Source organism: Suricata suricatta, chromosome 11 (assembly GCF_006229205.1).
Source record: "Suricata suricatta isolate VVHF042 chromosome 11, meerkat_22Aug2017_6uvM2_HiC, whole genome shotgun sequence".
Classification (NCBI taxonomy): Eukaryota; Metazoa; Chordata; class Mammalia; order Carnivora; family Herpestidae; genus Suricata; species Suricata suricatta.
The window spans coordinates 56535145-56554306 of NC_043710.1; the positions used below are offsets into that span (position 1 = coordinate 56535145).

The 19162-nt window shown below is 54.3% G+C and overlaps 1 protein-coding gene across 2 annotated transcripts in view; it reads right to left on the reverse strand.

The window, feature by feature from the left end:
* The window catches only part of ARRB1 (arrestin beta 1), a 76300-nt gene that overhangs the window by 7105 nt on the left and 50033 nt on the right, over positions 1–19162 (reverse strand). For both annotated transcript variants that reach the window (XM_029956423.1, XM_029956422.1), the window contains exons 2-15: positions 19062–19092; positions 17196–17256; positions 14043–14087; positions 13056–13252; positions 11724–11783; positions 10811–10878; positions 8493–8628; positions 7519–7603; positions 7004–7076; positions 6051–6188; positions 4803–4886; positions 3495–3518; positions 1305–1375; positions 501–552 (exon numbers count right to left, since the gene is read on the reverse strand). In XM_029956423.1, coding sequence (XP_029812283.1) covers positions 501–552; positions 1305–1375; positions 3495–3518; positions 4803–4886; positions 6051–6188; positions 7004–7076; positions 7519–7603; positions 8493–8628; positions 10811–10878; positions 11724–11783; positions 13056–13252; positions 14043–14087; positions 17196–17256; positions 19062–19092 — 1125 coding nt within the window. The remainder of the gene's footprint in view (positions 1–500; positions 553–1304; positions 1376–3494; positions 3519–4802; positions 4887–6050; positions 6189–7003; positions 7077–7518; positions 7604–8492; positions 8629–10810; positions 10879–11723; positions 11784–13055; positions 13253–14042; positions 14088–17195; positions 17257–19061; positions 19093–19162) is intronic.

A 19162-nucleotide genomic window follows, 5' to 3' on the forward strand; every position in this document is an offset into this window, starting at 1 on the left:
TCATGATGTCGGCCTAGGTCCTCCCCTCTCTGGCCACTGTCGGGTGAGGCGATGGCCTTTGACCGCAGGGAAATCCGCATTGGTCCTCAGGAGGCAGAAGCAACAAGAGCCCCAGAACCTTCCCCACCCCACAGCCTGATTCCACCAGCTGGGCGCGGGCAGGGCAGGAGAGCCCCAGCCCAGGGCCCGAACCGAACCAGCCCTGTGAGAGCCGAGCAGGCGCTGTGGACGGACGAACGGATTGACGCACGGACGTGCAAGGACGAGGGAGGAAGACAGACCCCACCAAGGCAGGAGGAAGAGGAACAGGCACGGAGGGTCCTTCAAGTCACATGCAGGCAAGCAGGTTGCTGAAGAGGTGAGCAGAGGCGGCTCTCAGCAGACGGGGTTAGATCAGTTGTTCCTCGGGGGGTTAATAAGCATATATGCAAATGATCCCATCGCCCCACCCACCACCCAAGGCCCGCCCCCTGGGCTTCTGCAGGCAGGGTATGGCTTACTTTGTGTCAAGTTCTATGAGATTGGTATCTACTGGCGCCTCGTTCTCTGGAACTAAACACAAGGTGGGCGGGCGGGCGCCCGTGGGTTAGTGGCAAGTGGGCACAGGGGCAGGTGGGTACAGCTCCCCACTCCAGGGCAATGGGGAGGGCTAAGGAAGAAGGGAAGTGGGAAGAAGGATTGCTCCTTGATCTTGAAAACACCCCCAAATCATCCTAAAGTCAGGAAGGAAGGTCCAGGAGGGTCCAAGGAGGCCTGGGAGACCCCCCTGCAGCTCCAGAAGGACAGAAAAACCTCTGGACCCTACTCCTTTAGCATGTCTCCTACAAGACTTAGGCTCTTTTCTTAAGTACAGGACTTTTAGGAAGTGTGAAGACAACCTTTTTTTTTCCCCCACACAATTTCACATTTCTGAACTTGGGGTAATGGCATTTGATAGTTTGTGAGAACATTTTCCTTTCTTTGTGGAACATACGTCTTTCTTTGTGGAACATACTATAGAGTTGTCTCTTTCAAGTCAAACACTCTTGTATTTAAGGAAATTGACCAATCTGGTCATCTGACCCCGCCCCCCTCCCACACTCCCTCCTCCTGGACAGAGGAGTCAGACCTCTCTGTCTCTTGGGGGAGTCAGGTGCAAATAGAAGAGTGTGGGCTTCACAAAAGACCCTGGGGAGCTGAGGGAAAAGGGTGACCCAGGCTGAAGGCTAACCCAGAGTGAGATGGGATGATGGGGGACAGCAGCTGGTGGAGAATGGGGTCGGCAACCCGGAAACTCCCACTCCAGTGACCACAATCCTGCTCACCTTCACGATGAGGGGGTTCCTCTTTGGGCTTGGGGTGCATTAGAGTGAAGGGCAGTTCCACGGCCACGTCACTGAAACAGAGACCCAGACCCAGTGAGCCTGGAGCCCTATCAGTCTGAGGACTGGGGGAGGGTTTTATGGTCAGAGGTGGTAGCTCTCAGCTAAGGCAGGAAATCTGCTCAGCCCCCAGTTCTGCCACTCTCTGAACTTGACTCTGGGAGTTGAATTAGAAGAGCTTTTCTGCTGGCTCCAAAAAGAAATGGAAACCTCCCCTTTCCTGAGAAGGATCCCTAGATTCTCATGAGCTGGGAGGAGGCAAAGAGGTGGGAAAAGGACTGCCCAGGGCAGTGTGCACATTGGTCCCTGGGTGGTTCCAGAGGTGTCCGGGGACCATGTAGGCCTCAAATCACCACAGCCAGCCCACCCTCCCCTAACACAACCCTTCCCCCCTACTCAGTCCCACCTCCCAACATCTCCAGTGGTCCTAACCCCCCACATCTGGATGATGCACTGCTGAGGTCAATTAATCAAATTCAAGCTGTATTGGCCCAGGCTTCAGGACTATCTACACTGTGCATAGAGCCTTGAAGCCCTGTAGGGACGGAAGGTCTGGGTGGTGGGGGAGGACGGGGGGAGGGACTGCCAACACCCAGTGCTTCTGACCAGGACTTCCCTCCCCTTGGCCCTGATGAACAGAATAGTAACAAGAGCAGACACATGGTTCTGACTCTGTGCTAAGAACTGTTCTAGAGTAGCTCCTTTAATCTCCACAGCAACCCCATTATTATAGCATATGTACAGACTAGGAAACTGAGGCACAAGGAGGAAAAATAATGCTGCACAAGGCCACACAGCTATTAATGGGAAGTGACAAAATTCTGACTCCGTAACTGATGTCTTTGCCCACTGAGTGATAACTGCTCAGGACTGAGGTGGTGATTCCTATCCATCCTCTGCCCTCCACGCCTACAGAAGCAGCCATGTTCCTCCTCTCAGCTTGGGGTAGTGTCACCTAGGAGGTCCTGCCAACTGCGCGCACCTTCAGGCACAACCTCATCTTACTGACCTTGCTGCCCAGAGACCAGGTAGTGGGGAGGAAGGGAGAGTGGAACAGAATAGGCAGGGACACTGGCTGTGTAACCAGAAAGGTGTGTTCCCAGCCCCAGTACTGTCCGGGGGGAACACTTACACATCTTCAAGTCTCACTGAGCTCATCTGGAAAATGAAGATAGCAATGCTTACCTTCTAGAACCACTAGAACTTCTAGGAAATGATATAGGTAAAAGGTTTGATTGAACTGTGAATCATTACTTCCCTGCCAGAATCATTACTTCCCCTCAATGGGAACGTCGGGCTTCATAGGCTATTAAAATAGTCTGGTTTTCTTTTCTTTTTTGGTTTTTGCTTACAAAGGGGATTGTTTTTGCAGGTTCACTTGGAAGAGTGAACTATCAGAATGGAAGAATGAGTTTGCCAACTTTCATTAAAGCCAAACAGGATGTGAGAGGAAGAAACTAGACATGAACTCCAGCAGGCCAGGAGTGATCAAGGGCAGGGGATGCGTCTGATTCCTCCATGGGACCTCAGCATGTAGCACAGAGCTGGGCACAAACCTGGGTTCAGAAAATCTTTATGGAATTGTACTGAACTGAATTGAATTAATTTCACCTCGCCAAATAGATGATTTCTTGGGATGAACAACACTGCCCTCTTGTGACAGGAGGAGGCAAATCCATTGCAGGTGGCGCGTGTGCGGGTTTTGGGAATGCACAGGGATCCAACCGGCTACAAGGAATCTTGTCTACAAGAGCAGATCTCCACAGCACCTCTTCTTAGAAACACATGGCCAGTAGTTAATCCCCATTAGTGTACAAGTGTGGAGGCCATGAAACTTGCATTTCTCTAAAATGTCAGACTTTTAGGGGGCTATTCCCCCAGATCAATGAAGCCGACTTTGCTGTTTGCATTGGTTCTTATCTCTTGGGTGGGATGGAAAAATGGGGCAAGGTTTTTAAAGATAAACTGCATCTCCCTAGTCTCTTTGGAGAGGGTTCTGGTCCCCGCACACATACTTGAGCCTGGCAATCAAAAGTGACTGCTAAGACTCCTTCCAACCCAGTGCCCTGCACTTCTGGATCTCTGGGCCCTCCGGGAAGGTGGGTTGATCAGGTTGAAGGGAGGGGACTTTACCTGGATGCAAGATCTCCCAACAGGCTGGGTGGGTCAGAGGAGGCGGGAGAAGTGGTCAGGAGAGAGTGGAGAGAGGAAGAAAACAGAAAGTACGTTCATTCACCACCTTGCTGTCCATAGGGGTAGGGAAAACCCAGAGACGCGCTCCCGCCCACCGCTGTGTGGCTGTAACCTCATGCAGAGATACAAAGAGATGGCATTAGTCTTGCCCGGGGGGGGGGGGGGGACTGAAATCCCAGGCCCAGCTCAGCCAAATCTCCTCACAGGAGGCCTCACTAAGCCCGAGGATCCTCCTCTGCAAAGGAGACATAAAAACTGGTCCCTGTGCTGCCTGCCCTGGGGAGGTCTCTCTGATGGTAGAATAAATCAGTTTGGGATTCACCTTGAGGACTCCTCAAGGAAGAGCCTGAGACAGACTGTGGATCCTGCAGGAGTCATAGGACACAGGATTTGGGATTTGCAGTTCTGATGTCCTATAATATGTGGTCAGCATTATATACTGCCACCTACATAAGGCATTATTCTAGTAATAAAGGGGGTTCAATATCTAATGCTATTAGCATTCAAATCTTTTCATGGACATTTGTGAGTCAGAAAAAAATCCCTGTGACAAATTAGAAATCCTCATCATAGGTTTCTAACAACACGCAGGCCCGTTCTGTGGGGGAAAGTTGCTCTATCTGAGCCTCCACCAGCCTGTGCTCCGGGGCAGGGAATATGTCTGGTCTATTGTAATGACCCCACAGCCCCCCATCTACCACCTGAGATTAGGGGAGGAGATTTCAGGAAATGTTTGGAGAACTGTCTGGGCCTCTGTTGCCCTTTCGGTCAAACAGGAGAGTCAGAACATCCCTAATCCAGCTCTGGGACTTTGAGCCCCTTTAGCCACTTCCTCAGCAGATGAGCATGGGCATGAGCAGGGGTGGGTGCTCTGCTCCAACATGTGATGAGGGCACAGAATCCTCTGGAGATCCCACAGCATAGATTCTGAGGAGTCTTTCCCCCACACAACAACCCCATGTGCCCAGACAGGGATAGGGAAGAGGAGGAGAGGGAGGAGGGAGAGAGAAACATGGAGAGGGCAGGCAAGGGACTGAAAGCCTCTGAAGTGGGACAAGGAAAAGTCACAGGAGGAAAAGGAGTATGAAGCGGGAGGAGAAAAAAACAGGAAGTCCTCCACCTTGGGTTACCCTCTTGGTGGATGCAGCTAAAAGGTCAGACAAAGAGGTAGAATGGGGCAGTGGGCTGTGGGTGGTCAGGGACACTCCGCTCAGCACTTAGAGTCTTGGGCTGGGCTAGAGCACTTACCCGCCCCGAGATACCACCAGCTTCACTTTCACCTTGTATGAAACAATGATGCCCAGGATCTCCCGGTTGGCTCCTTCCCTCAACCTGCCAGGTGACATAGAGAAGCAGGTTCATGGCGGCTGGCTGGATAGATGAGACATGGGGGGGGGGGGCAGCAGCCATCCGTCCCTCTCCTGGGCCACTCAGCCACCATGTGCAAACAGAGCTCCGTATATGAGAAAGGCAAGCTTTGCCCTGAGTGAGTAGGAACGTAGAGCCCTGGGTCCCACATCTGGTTGTGAAACTCACTCCCTGTGCACACCTGGCAAGCCTCTTTCCTCCCTGGGCCCAAGTTCCAGCAGTGTGCTGGGTCCTTTCTACCCTTCGATGGATGGGTTCTGCTTCTCTCACTGCTCAGCAACCCGTGGGGCACAAAGGGCTAGACAGGCAGGGAATTCAGAGGGAAAGAGGCAAGTTGGCAAGGCAGTGGGGGAAGTAGCAGGGCAGACCCTCCAGGAGGTGTCCCCTCAAGTCTGGAAGCCTTGAAGTCAGTTAGGACTTGAGCCAGGGTGGACGAAGAGGAAGAAGGGCAAAAGCTTGGAGGTGAGTGGCTAGCATGTGCATGTGAACAGCTGTGTGGCTGGAGCACAAGGTCTATGTCGAGAGTCCCAGGCGGTGAGGCTGCAGAGGCAGGCCAAAGCCCCACTGAAGGGCCAGACCTCAGAGGTAGGCAAGAGGAGTTCTCCATATCCCAAGTCGCCACTAAAGCAGGTAGTCTGGGATCAGTGATGACCATGAGGCGAGAGTGATCATATGGCCCAGGGATCCCTGCCTTTGAGGGCACACCTCCATCTGGTCTTGACCAGCTCACTGTCCACATCTTCCTAGACTCCCCACTCCTCTCCTGATTCATCCTCTCCTGCTGGATGAATCCAGCCTTCCTCTGCCTCAGGGACACACCCATCTGACTGTAGATACTAGGTCAGGAGATGCTGCTTCCTGCAGGAAGCCTCTCCGGGTTGCCCTCCCCCAGGCAAGCCAGCAGAGCCCAGCACTGACTAAGGGAGTGGGGTCTAGAGGCCCAGCTTACTCTCTGGTCACCCCTGGATAGGGGTAGGAGTAAGGGGACAGCTTCCCTGTGGTTCAAGCTCCTAAGGATGGGCCAGAGACAATGCTTGGGGAGAAGGTAACCACACCAGGTACTGGCATGGTGGGAACAGGTGGGTGTGGACCCACTGGGGGCAGGGAGTGGGGAGGGTGGGTCCTCACAGGGTGCTGGAGGCCAGGTTTGTGTCTTCATGCTTGAGCTTCCCGTCCAAGGCGAGGCCCCTCTTCTCTCGGTTGTTGGCCAGGAAGGGGGTCAATGTGTAGACCTTGCAGAATGTCGAACTGGGTGCCACTGTGTCACTGGGAAGAAGGGAGGAGGATGTGGAAATATCCCCAGAGCCAGCCCCCAGCCATCACCCCTAGCCCAGCCAGAAGATCTCAAAGGTCACATAGTAACATTTAAAACATGTTTTTAACTTTCAAAACTACTGATTGCTATTACATGTAAAATACACACACACCCATGCATGAAAAATTACATGAAATGCACTTGCCTCTTGAAAGGAGGCAAAGCCAAGGGGGAAAGAAAAACTAAACAGATGTGACTTCTAATGGGAGCATCTACTTCCTTTTTAGGTGAGAAGAGTCTCACTTGAGATCTCTCCTGTTGACTTAGCTGTTAACAGCTTTGGGACAAAATTCCATGCTGTCCTCAAACCTAGATTTTTTTAAACATAATCATTCTCTACCCTCCCACATACAACCGCTTTTACCCAATGAGCTGGATTATTCCTTCATCAGACAAGAAGCACTGTGTACCTAGCATCTTCTCTTTGCCATGGCTGCCAGGAAGCTCAGAGCAAAGTATCTCCTTCAATCTAGGTTTCTGGCTCCGTGTAGTCAGGACCCCAGTCTCTTTAGATTCATTAGCTCTCATTTGGTCATTCTAGTTTTAGTAGGTCTTTCCCTTGACTGTCACATGCATTTTCCTGTAGCTGAATCAAGTGGATGTTTTCTAAAAGGCTGTTTGGGATCGTCTACTGAGAGTGGCAAGAAAATCTGAGGCCCTGCCCTCTGCCAGGTGGAAAAGAGCCATCTGCACCTGTAACCGGAGTCAGGACTTCTCACGTCCCACCCAGTCCCACACATCCAAGGCTGGACTTGTGCTCACTTACTCAGCCTCTTCCATGGCCACCGGGCACTTATACTGGGCGGTGTTGAAAAGGCAGATGTCTGCATACTGGCGCACTGGGGAGGAAGAGGCAGACATGGCGGCGTGAGCCAGTGGTGCAGCTCCCAGGCAAGCCAGGCTCCCTCGAGTTGAGGATGTTCAGTCCCGGGAATGGCCAGAGTGCACTGGGGGATCCTGCAAGAGGCCACCCCCATCTTCCGCCTAAAAGGTAGCCCCCCCCCCCCACCCATTCCCTTCCACTGCTACAAATCTCCCTCAAGGACAGCTTTGCCCAGAACCTAGGGAACCTAAAGTAGGTGGCTTACACAGAAACCTCATTACCTGGCCAACAAACAGCCTCAAAAGCCTTATCCTCTGGCTTAGAGCAGGCCCTGGGCTTCCCTACAGGCCAGCAGTTACCTATACAGCTGCTAACAAGGGGAGAAGCTTCAGCTCCCCCAACCCGTGGGCGGATTCCCTCTTGCCTGCCCCCCTGGGCTGGCCCTCTGCCCAGGGTACCCGAGATCTTGATCTTCTTCACTGTCTTGTTGGTGTTGTTGGTGACGTGAACATTAACGCTGATGGGTTCTCCATGGTAATAGATCTGGGAGGGTAAGAAGGGAGAAGGGTTGGACCAGAGAATATTAAAGCGCTAGAGAGCGGGAGAGAGAAGAGGCCCCACACACGTCTCCTGGGGCTCCCCAGACTTTGGCCACTCTGACATTGGCCTCAAAGTTCATCAGCCGCTTCCCACTGATGCTACGTCACTGGGCATGTTCAGTTCCTTTGTGGGATTTTGAAAGATGATTGAATTAGAAGGTGATATTCCTGGACTCCAGTCCTGACGTGGTCACCAGAAATAATGAGAGCAATAAAATAATGATAGCGAAGGATGAGAGCGGCATGACCTTGGACTACCTTGGTCTATCTAAGCCTAGGCTTCCTCCTCTATTCAATGGAGGGGTTGGACTAAGTGACATATCAAGTCCCTGCTCACTCTGGATGCCAGGAATTTTAGACACAGGAGGGTCTAAAAGAAGCAGGAGGAAGGTGGGAAAGAACTGACCTGCTCACTGAGGGAACCGGCTGTGAGTCCTCACTGAAGGACCTCATCTCAAACATTGCCCCCGGCACCTGCCTTGGGCTATCCCCAGAGATGAGGAGGCAGTGCTCATACCTCAAAAGGGAGAAGAGGGGGGGGGGCGCGGGGAGATGGCCAGGACCCAGATCCCTTCAGGAGGTACCCTGACTTCTAAAGTCAATCATACCCTTCGGACTCATGCCCCACTCAGCTGCTCCGTTAGGCCCCCAGAGGCTTCCCCAAATTCCCCAAGGGAGGTCTCAGATTCCCTGAACCCTGTGGCCTTAGGACTGGGGGGGGGGGGGGCGGAAGCTCCTACCCGAGGAGCCTGAGAGGCCATAAGAGAGCTGGGATCTGAGGTCCCATCCCCGGGAGAACAGCCCCCACCCCCTGCCAAGCTTAAACCTCCTACCTCCTTATCCAGGGAGGCCTCTAGATGCAGGGGCTTGTCCGACATGAGGAACTGCCTGGTGGTCTCAGCTGTGGGCTGGGGGCCAGGCCTCTCCGGGGCATACTGAACCTTCCTGATAACTAGGCGCACAGAATTCCTAATGGAGATGGACAGAGCGAAAGGGAGCCTGAGTCACCTGCCTCCATTCTTTCCCTTGGGATCCTCCCTTTCCTGCTCAAGAGGCTGCAATGGCTCCCCATGGCCTTAGAATCCAGTCCAAACCCCAGAGATTAACACCGGGGCCTTGTCACCACCTGGCCCCCTCCATGCTCCCCCACCGTGGCCGCAGCCAACCCCACTTCCTCACTATCATCCTTGATGGTCTCTCTAGTCTTTTCTCTGGAGCTTCACTTGCACTGTCCCCACCTGCAACATCCTCTTCCCACTCCCGCTCTCATTTGCTTCCTTCTTCAAGGCCCAGCTAAATACCTCTTCTTCCAAGAAGCCTGTCTGGATCAGCTCACTGGATCTTCTCCTGGTGTGAGCCCCCACACCATCAAAGCTGGACTACCCCATGGCAGCATTTGATATGGGTCTGTGTCTAGTAGCCAGCAGGATGGCAAGAACAGGACATGCTTTCACTTCCTGCATCCCTTATGTCACTTTAGAGCATAAGCTCCTTAAGGATGACACTTTGTATCTAAATTGTTCACCGCTGTGTTCTCACCACTTATGATGGTGCCTGCCATCTAACAAATGCCCACCAAATGCTTATTAAATCAAAATACACAGAAGGGCCCCATGAAGAAAGGTGGGCTCAGAGAGGTGATGAGGTTCAGTCAGGGGGTATGGATTCAGTCAGGGGGTATGGACTCAGTGGACGATGGAGGCTCAGGGGTGAGATGGGGCTCAATGAAGGCGGCAGGTGCTCAGGGAGGAAATGAGGGAGGACACAAGAGTTGGAGGGGATGGGCCCCAGTGAGGCAGTGTCTGTGGCGTGCTGGGAATGCCAGCACCCCCGTTTCTCACCTCCACTCCCTGGAACTGGATAGCCAGGGTTAAGGTCTTAGCTCTCCCTTTACGAGCTACATGACCTTGAGTAAATTAATCTCTGGGTCTCAGCTTCCTCATCTGTAAAATGGTAACAATAGCAACACCTACCTCACAGGGTTTCTATGAGGATTAAATTAGTTCATACATGTGCGTCACTCTGAATAGTGTCTCGTTCTTAATAGGTCCTTGATAAATGATAGTTGCTATATCATTAGTAATAGTAGTAGTAGCAGTAGAAGTGGTAGTAGTAGTAGTAGTAGTAGTATGGACTTAGAATGTCCCATTGGTAGTGGGGTGAGGGTGGTAGCCTACAGTGTTCCTCTTCCTTGGTCTTGTGAGACCCCTTCAAAAGCCCACAACCCTCTTTCTTTCCCCTGCCTCAGGTCTTAAGAGAAAAGGAAGACAGAAGCCGGGAAGGAGGGTCCCATCTCTGAAACCCCCCTGGCTGAAGATGGAGATGCCTGCAATACACTCTTCAGCCACCAGAGGGCAAACTCAGTCCAGGCCCTAGGAAGTTGCTGCGCCCTCCCTCAGCCAGCCTCTAGCAGGAATTGTGCCTGGGGAGGCACAGTACATCAGAGATGGGGGCTGAGACCAGCCTTCTGGTGAGGCAGGGCCTGCCTCAGGAGCAGTAGGCATGAGAGCAGGGCTGGGCAGTCCATCTCAGAAGTCAGGGCCAGCTATTTCCGGCTGCCTGCCTAGACTGTCTGCCCAGGGCTGTGCCTGGCTGGGAGAACGCCACCTTCTCTAACCCTTCCCCTCACTTTCCCCAGGGGTGGCTTCACTGACTCTACATTCCTCCCTCGCTTAGAAGCCTCCACTGACCCCACATCCCCTCCATCCCACCACCCACCCCAACCACCACCTGCTCCTGATGGCCTCCCAGGAAGAGTGGTGGGGGAGGCTAGGATGGCTGGGGAAAATCTTGTTCGCTGTTAAAAACAATCTGAATTTTGTGTTTCTTTCCAAAACAAAATAAAAAGACATGCAGTCTGGCAGGGCAGGACTGAGGCAGGGAGGGAGATGAAGGAGGCAGGTACAGTGGTGTAAAGGAAAAAATGCGGAGGCCTGAGCCAGGGCAACGGAGCCACCTCCCCCAGGAAACCCTCCATGACTTGCCAGCCTTCCAGAGTGCCCTTGTGAGACTTCCTGAGGCTGGAATGTGTGGTCCCTCCTCTCACACTTCCAGGTATTGTTACTTATCTCTTCTTCAGACTTTGCGGGTCCTGTCTCCCTCCCTTTGCCAGCAGGCAGCCCACACCCAGCGGAAGCTGTGCCCTTCTCACCGCTTGTGAATCTTCTCCTCCAGGTTCTCAGCACAGAAGGCTTTGACTTCATAGTCCACACCACAGGCCTGAGGGGAAGGGGCTGCTGACCACAGGGCCTTGCGGAGGGCAGGGTCCCGACAGCACAGCCATCCCGCCCTCTCATATTACAAACGAGGCCGCTGTCTGGGAACACCAGACCCCCAGAGCCCCAGCACCCCTCAGCCTGACTCAGCGGCCCCGTGCTCAGCTCCAGCTCCGTGCTGCCTCCCTCCTGCGGCTGCCTCCCCCATCTGACCTTCCCACAGAGCTCTCCCAGCTCCCCCAACACCGGACATCCCAAACTGCCCTGCCTGGGCTCCACTCTCCGGACACCTGCCTGGTCTGGGTGGCTGTCCTCAAGGAAGCCGCCCAGAAATAACGGCAGGTGCCTCAGCCACCCTGTTTGGGGAGGACGTGCTGCGTGCAGACCCTACAGCGCCTCAGTGTCTCGCTCCCCACTCTCAACCACACGAGGAGGTACATCATATTGTCTCCATTTTGCAGATGAGGGAACTGGGGCTTGGAGATCTGAGGCCTGTGACATCTGGGGCGGTGTCACTTCTCTCTGAGCCCTAGTTTCCCCACCTGTGAAACCACAGTGAATGTGCCCTCATGTGAGGCTGTGAGGCCGGGTGTTAGTCTGGAGAATATTTTGGTTCTGCTACAGCCAACAAGCCCAGGAGACAGGGCATGTAACTGAATGTGGGGGTGAGGATGACACCATATCAGCCACCCTGTACGAAGACACTGCTTATCTGCGGTGGGACTGAAGTGCCCCAGACGCAAGGAGGCTTCCACACAGTGGGCTCCAGCACCTCCCAGAGAGAAAGCCAGGGCCCTGGAGATACAGACGTCCTACACCCAGAGAAATGCTCCGAGAGAGGTGACTCACCTTCCCTGTGTCTTCAGGCCCCGGCTGCAATGTCACAGAGCATGGGAGGTTCGGAGGGATCTGTTAAGAGCACAGACAGAATAGGTTTCCTGTCACATTCACCACTGACCTCCCCATGTTGCCCACCCCTCACCCCCACACACATTCATCAGCCCGGGGGCCCCTAGCAGCAGGCCGTGTCTCTTCCATCAGACTAGGGGCTCCAGAGGACAGACCATGTCTCCCCCATCAGACCGTGACAAGGATGCCCCACATCGGGCCGAGGCCCCTCCAGTAAAGCCAAGGATTTCAGTGTCTTTTTTTTACCTAAAGGGTTTCACCTAGACTGTGATAGGCAGAGTAATACCCCCACTCCAAAAGATGTCCAGCCACATCCTAATCCCCAAAACCTGTGACTGTGTTAACTTACATGGGAAAAGGGACTTTACAGGTATGGTTAAGTTAAGGATCTTGAGATGGGGAGAGTATTTGGGATTATCCAGGTGTGTCCACTATGATCACAAGGGACCACAGTAGGGAAGACAGGAAGCAGGAGAGTCAACGTCAGAGTATCGGGCTGTGGGAAAGACTGGCCAGCTACTGCTGGCTTTGAAGACAGCGCCCCAGGCTATGAACCCAGGAACAAGGGTGGTCTGCAGGAGCTGGAAAAGGCAAGGCCTAGAGCCCCCAGAAAGAATGTAGCCCTGCTGACACCTTGATGTCAGCCCTGGGAGACCTGATTTTGATGTCTAACCTCCCAAACTGTAAGATGATAAGCTTGTGTTGTAATTTCGTGTTTAATTCCCACCAGGTTGGTGGTGGTTGGTTACACAGCCACAGAAAACCAATACATCTACCATGGAGAGGATGACAGTACCCTCTCTCCTGCTCTAATCTCCCTGCAAGCCAGGGGGTCTCACTGAATCACAGAATCTGAGTCTGAGAAACAGGAGACTTGAAAACCCAGCATCTGGGAGTCTTTCCATTCTGAAAAGTAGCAGAGCAGGAATATTACTACGTGCCATTTGTGAGCTGGGCTGAATCCGGGCATGTGGGCAGCTAGTCTGAGGGAGGAGACAGTCTTGTAATAACTGGGGGTCGATAAAGGGCTCCTTCTTTCTCTACAGGCTCTCCCCACCCCACTCTCTCCCGCCAATGACCTGGACATGGGAGGATCCAAGGAGTAGCCCAGAGGTAAGGTGCCGCCCCTGGCAGTGGCCAGAGAAGAGACACTTACCAGGTAGTGTAAGTGACAGTGCCCCAGGTCCCAATGTACACTGAGAAACTGAGTGCCGTGGAGCTGCCGCCCCAGCTGCCCCCACGTGCCTGCCCAGGGGGCTGGCGGTCCCTAACCTCAAAGGTGAAAGGGTAGGCGTGCTCGCCCAGCTTCTTGATGAGGCGCTCCTGCAGCCGTGTCAGGGGCTTCTTGTCCTCAGGGGCCGGCGGGAAGGACTGCACGTTGGCCACAAACAGGTCCTTGCGAAAGGTCAGGCCCAGGACATCCAGGTCCTCCCGGCCATAGCGGAAGGCGCAGGTCAGTGTCACATAGACTGTGGGAGCAGGGGGCACTGAGGACGGACCCAGGCGGGCAGCAAACAAGCCCCCCAGAGCACCAGCTGAGCCCTGGGATTGGCCCAACTGGAGCTCATAGGTCTGTCCTCCCCTGTGGGGAAGGCTGTGCTGCCCTTGGGATAGGGGTACTGGGCACCTGGGAGAGCCATTCAGGCCTGGCCCCCGGGAGGAGGTGGGGGCTGACTGCTGGACCAGCTCTGTCTTTCCCCACCCGACTCTGGCCAGTGGAAGTGCTGAGGAGCCCCCCCGGAGACTGGCAGGGTGGGTGAGGACTGGTGTGGGCTGGCAGGACTGGGAGGGTGGGGCCAGGGAAGGGACTGGCTGGAGAGAGCCAGGGGAGGGGGAAACAAGTGCTGGGTGGTATCTGGAAGGCCTGGGGTCTTGTCCCAACCCCCCACCCCGTGTCTTTCTGGGACAACCGCTTCACCTGCCTGGGATTCAGTTTTCTCTCCTGTAATGAGACCCCAACTCCTGCCCTGTTGGGCAGCCCCAGCCTTGCAGCAGTCATGATATACTAACGTGAGAGTGCTCAGGGCATTGAAAAGGGTCTCCCCAAATGGGCACGAGTGGGCTGCCCCAGGCCAGAGGAGGCCAGAGCACCTGCTCTGATGTTTGTTGGAACTGCAAAGGGAAGAGCCAGTGGAGCTGGGCAGAGAAAGCCGTAAAATTAGTTGATGTCCTGCCTGGGACTCAGGAAGGCCCTGGGCTAGAAGTCGGTGAGGAACAGGAGGCCCCTTGACAGGCTGGAGGTGGGGACCACCACCTCACCTCTCCTCTCCTTGAGATACTCAGGATCCACCAGGACCACACCATCTGGAAGAAGGACAGAGAGTAAGCAGACCCTCCCAGGTTGACCTCTCAAATTCCTGAGCCCCAAACACCAAGCCAAACCCAACCATAACCATCTGTCTGTTGAAAGGCATCATGAGAGAAATGGAGAGGCCAGCACCCAGGGGACGGCACTACCAGGACCCCCTCCCCCCAGGCCGGCCTTACAGATCCAGTACGGTACCTCTCTGTTTCTTCTCTGTTAATAAGAATGACGATGTGGGTATACCCCTGCGATCAGGTATACTTTAGAATTTAGAGGTTCTGAATTGTCAAAAGGCCCTGTGGTACACCTTCCATATAGTCTGTGACACCCTCCGCAGGATCTGGGGTCTCGTGTCCAAACCCATTAACACCTCAGCAGGGAAACATGAGTATTTTCAACAAGAGGCTAAAGTGTAAAGAGCTCCCTATGGGTCCAGGTCAGGTTTTTGCCTCTAAGTGAATCCTACATCAAACTTATGAGCAAATTTAGATTTCCAGAGTTTCTTGGACTTGGGATTTGCAGATCAGGACTTGTGATCCTGCAGAACCAGCCTCACAGGGCTCCTGTGAAGACTAAGTGAGTTACTATGTTTAAAGGGTTCGTTGGTGTGGAGCTCATGTGATGCCATGGAGAATGTCCCATGGCCTGGCCCTGGGACAGTAGAGTCCAGCTGGACACAAAGGACATCTTCTCTGCACAGAACCCCAGGAAGCCAGAAACTCTGGCTCAGGAGTCACCTCCTTACCTGGCATCCCCAGTCACTCTGGCCAAACTTTACCCAGCCATTCCCAGAACCACTGAACAAGAAAATTCTCTCCCCAGCTCTAACCCACTGCCACCCTCCCCTGATGCTGCCCCACAGCAATCTCTCCGGGAATCTCAGAGGCTATATCTGGAAACGAGTGCTTGGGGGCTCCTGGTCCTGTCCCGGTCCTGGGCAGGTCCAAGGGATACCTGGCCAGGGGGTGCCCACCCTGACCCAGAACCTCCCAGGCATCTCTCCTCCTTCTTCTATGGGTATTTCCTCTGTGCCAGAGCATCAGAAGCCCTGTAAAAAATCAGTGGAGAGGGCACTCCCCCGACCAGGGGTGTCAGTCAGGGAAGGCCTCTTGGGGGAGGGAAGTGGGAGCCAAGTCTTAAAGGGCAAGTAAGCGTCACCAGTTAGATGACCAAGGGGCAGCACAGGGCAGTGAGAAGAGTGTTGCTCTGAGGCTTAGGAGAGTCGGCCCTGGGGGCAGCTGTGGAAGCAGGGCCAGGCCTGATCTGCAGTGTGCTGTCTGCAAGGCGAGGGGCTTGGATTCGCCCCAAAGGGGGAAAATGCGGGATAGGTAAGCACTGGGAATTCATAATCAGCTCAACGCCATGATGGAAAAAGTATGTCACTCTGTGGGTCATCTGACCCACTGTGGACAGTGCTCCAGAGCTATCTGGCATCCCCGGGGCCCAGCACGGGCCTGGCTGGAAGCAGGTGCTATGAACACGGACTGCGCAGCTCTCGGGTGCCTGAGTGGGCTGGGGGAGCCTGCTCTCTCCAGCTCCTGTCTTGCCCGCCGCCTCTGTGCCACCCCCACTGCTGCCCTTAATAGGCCAGTGGGTGTGGAAACTGTGCCTTGGAGCAGGCCATAGGCAAATACTGGGATGCTTCCTCACCCACTCCATGAGGCCAGCTCAAGAAGGAAGTGCAAATTGCAGAGGGAACACAGCTTCGAAGGACACCGGCGTCCCCAGACAACACAGGGAAGGAAAGGTGGGCCGTCCAGCTCTAGGCCAGAAAGGGAGGGCCTAAAGGGGAGCTGGCCTCTCCGCAGCCCACAGCCCTGCACACACACCCCCTCAGCAGAGGGGCCCCAGGGACCCCCCAGTTCTTCTGCCCCTGCTGTCACAAAGGGCTTCCAGTCAGCCCAGTCCTGCCAGCCATGCTCTCTCTGCTCTCCTTTTGGCTCTGGAACCATAGGCTCAGTTCTGCTCTCGGGGCCCCATGACAGGTCCTGGGGGTGTGACAACAGAGGCCACTGTGAATTTTCCCCACGCAGCACATCCAGTTTCTCCATCTGGACCTGGCCTCAGGCAGTTTCCAATGTCCGTCCTCCCAATCTGTCACCTCCTTTGGCCTCACTTTGGTTTGTTCATGGCCCTCTGAAATCATTTAACCCCTCCCGGCCTTGCTGTCCCCGTATGTAAAATAGGGATAATTCTGGGCCAACCTCCCTCCAACATCTGTGGGGAAAGGCAGTGAGGTCAGGCTCTTCTAACGAGAACTATGGTTAGAATCCTAACCACGGGCGACTGTGACCCCCCCCCCCAAGGGGATATCTGGCAATGTCCCAAACCATATTTGATCGTCCTACTGGGATGGGGTTACGGGCGTCCAACGGGCAGAGGCCAGGGATACTGCTAACCATCATCCTACGATACACAGGACAGCCTCACTGACAAAGAGTTATCCAGTCCAATATGTCAAGAGTGCTGAGGCTGAGAAACCAACTGGAATAAGATTTTGAAAGGTGCCTGTCGCCACAGCCCAGCCTCTGGCAAGACCTGCGGGTGGGTGAGTACAGCCCCCATTTCTTAAGCCCCTAGGTCTTCCTCCCCTCTCCCTCCTCCCCCCTTTGCCATTGGGACACAGCAAAACAAAGGTTCTGTGGAGCCACGCTGCCTGGGTTTGCATCCAGGCTCCTCAACCCACTAGCTCTGTGACCTGGAGCAAGTCACTTAACGTCTCTGGGCCTCATTCTTTTCATCTGCAAAGCAGGGATAATAATGGAGCTGCCCAGGTGTCTGGTGTGTAATAAACCTTACACTGAGTGGTGGCTGCCATCATCATCTGCCTCACTGTCATCATCGTCAGCCCACCCCCCCCTGCTTCCCCCCCTCAGTTCGCCCACACTTTCCCCTCATGTGGTCCTCACTGAAGGGAAAGGGGCTCCTCAGTAAATGTGGTAAATGTTTGCCAATGACACAGGAAACCACTTACGCTCTGTACTTGACACCAACCCCTCTGGAGACCTGAGGGCCTTTCCTGGGTGGCTTTAACAAACCCTTTTTAGAAGGAGCCAGGTCAGCCCTGCCTTCCCCCGCCTTCCTCCCTGGCCTCTGCAGGGACTCACCAACAGGGTCCACGAGGTCGATGTGGTCCACAAAGTCCCGCTTTCCCAGATAGACAGTGAGCTGGGGAAGACAGGCACAGGGGGTGTTAGCAGCTGTGGGCCTGGGGGACACATCCCTGAAAAGCCACTGGCCCTTGCTCTGGAGAAGACCCTGGGAGCTGCCTGTGAAACTCCTAAACCCATCCATCCCTGATACACATTAAAGTCCTAACTTCACTTGGACCTGAGCTCTGGCCTTAATAGTAACAAACCCTTGCATAATTTTGAAAGCACCTGTTTATCCGAAACCACTATGAAGAAGTTATTAGCGTCCCATTTTATAGATGAGAACACTGAGGCCTGAGAACTTCACACCAAGCACCACTGAGCAACAAAGAGGTCTGGGGAAATCTCTGAGACATCAAGGGCAACCCAAGGCAGGGCCAAAGGGCTAAGGGCTGAAATGCTCCAAATGCTGAACTCTGTGCCCCACTGCTCCTCACCCCTGTGCAGTCTGGCAGCAGTCCACTGGTTTTCCGAGGCAGTGGGCACCTGGGAGCCAGTGTCCTGCTTGGTAGCCAGCCTGCAGGGAAGAACATCCCGGAGCTAGAATCCAGAGTGTCATCCAAAACACTTCCTGCTCCAGCACAACCCCTGCATCCAGCTGGGCCCCCCTCCCTCCATCATAGCTCTCAATCCACCCCTCCTCCTCCCACCTCCACGGTTGCCTGGATGACACACCAGACACACCAGCCCCCTCCTGTGACCTCACCAGCTACAGGCCTTTCTCCCCTCCTTAGGCCAGACTAGTCATCCTAAAATGCAAATCTAATGATGCTACTCCTGCCTGAAAACCCTCTAATGATTCCCTGGGCCCAGCGGTAAGATGACAAATGGGTTTCATTCCAAATGCCAACTCTGATAGATGGGGGCTGCCTGGGGCTCTGGGTGGAGAGGAAGCTAAGGAGGAATCCTGGCTCAGCAGGAAAGGGTAAACAGTGACTGGTGATGTCTGCTGTGGGCACAGAGGGGAGACATGGGAGCACACATGGTGCTATCTGCCAGCCCAGGCTTCCAGGCTCCTAAGCCCTAAAACCTGCCCTGCCTCAGCTCCCCCTCCCCCTGCCTCCCTCCTGGTGCTCAGATTCAACGGCCGCTCATTCTCCCACACTCCCTGTGAGTTATGCTCATTCCTAAAATGCCCTTTTTCTACCCTGTCTTGCATGGAAGTGCATCCCTTTTAGAGAAGCAATCCCAGACTGCCCAGACTGGGTCTTGTAGCCCCTGGGCACCACTGTATCTCACACCTGCCATTTCATACTGAAATGACCCGTTTCTGTGCCTGCCTCCCCCATCTGACCATAAGTGGCATGGGGTGTGCCTTGTTTGTCTTGGAACATCCTACCCCTGTCCCTGCCGGCTTGGCCTGCACCCGACAAGGAATGATGTCAGTAATATGTACTTGCTCAACTGAAAGGAAAGCAGAATGGAGCCTGGGGCCTGTGGAAAGAAAGAAAGCAGGACAGACCCTGGGAGCTGCCCTGGATAACTAGGTGACGCCAGGGTTCAGTAGAGAGGCTGCAGGCGCCTCTCACACCAGGGGAATCTGTGCCCCCGAGGCCCTTGACACTTAGTCTAATTAAGTGACTCACACTGAAGTCCATGATAGGCTGTATCTCAAACCAGAGCAGGGGGTCCCTGAAGTTTGGGGGAGTTGGACTGACCCCCTTAGACAGAAAGTTTCTCAAAAGGCCCCTCCCCCTGTGGTGGACAGTCCCTAAGGACAGGTGGGGGAATGCAGGGTCCTGCATGGGCAGTAGAAGTGTCCAAGACAGGACAAGCATTTGGGGCCAGGGAGGAGCTGGGGTACGGTTGTTATAGACTCACCTTTCCATTCGGGCTGGCCTTCTTGAACACCCTGTGGACAGAAAAAGACAGAGTCAGGATTAGCGCATCCCACCAGGGGAAGGCTCCTGCAGGCCATCCCT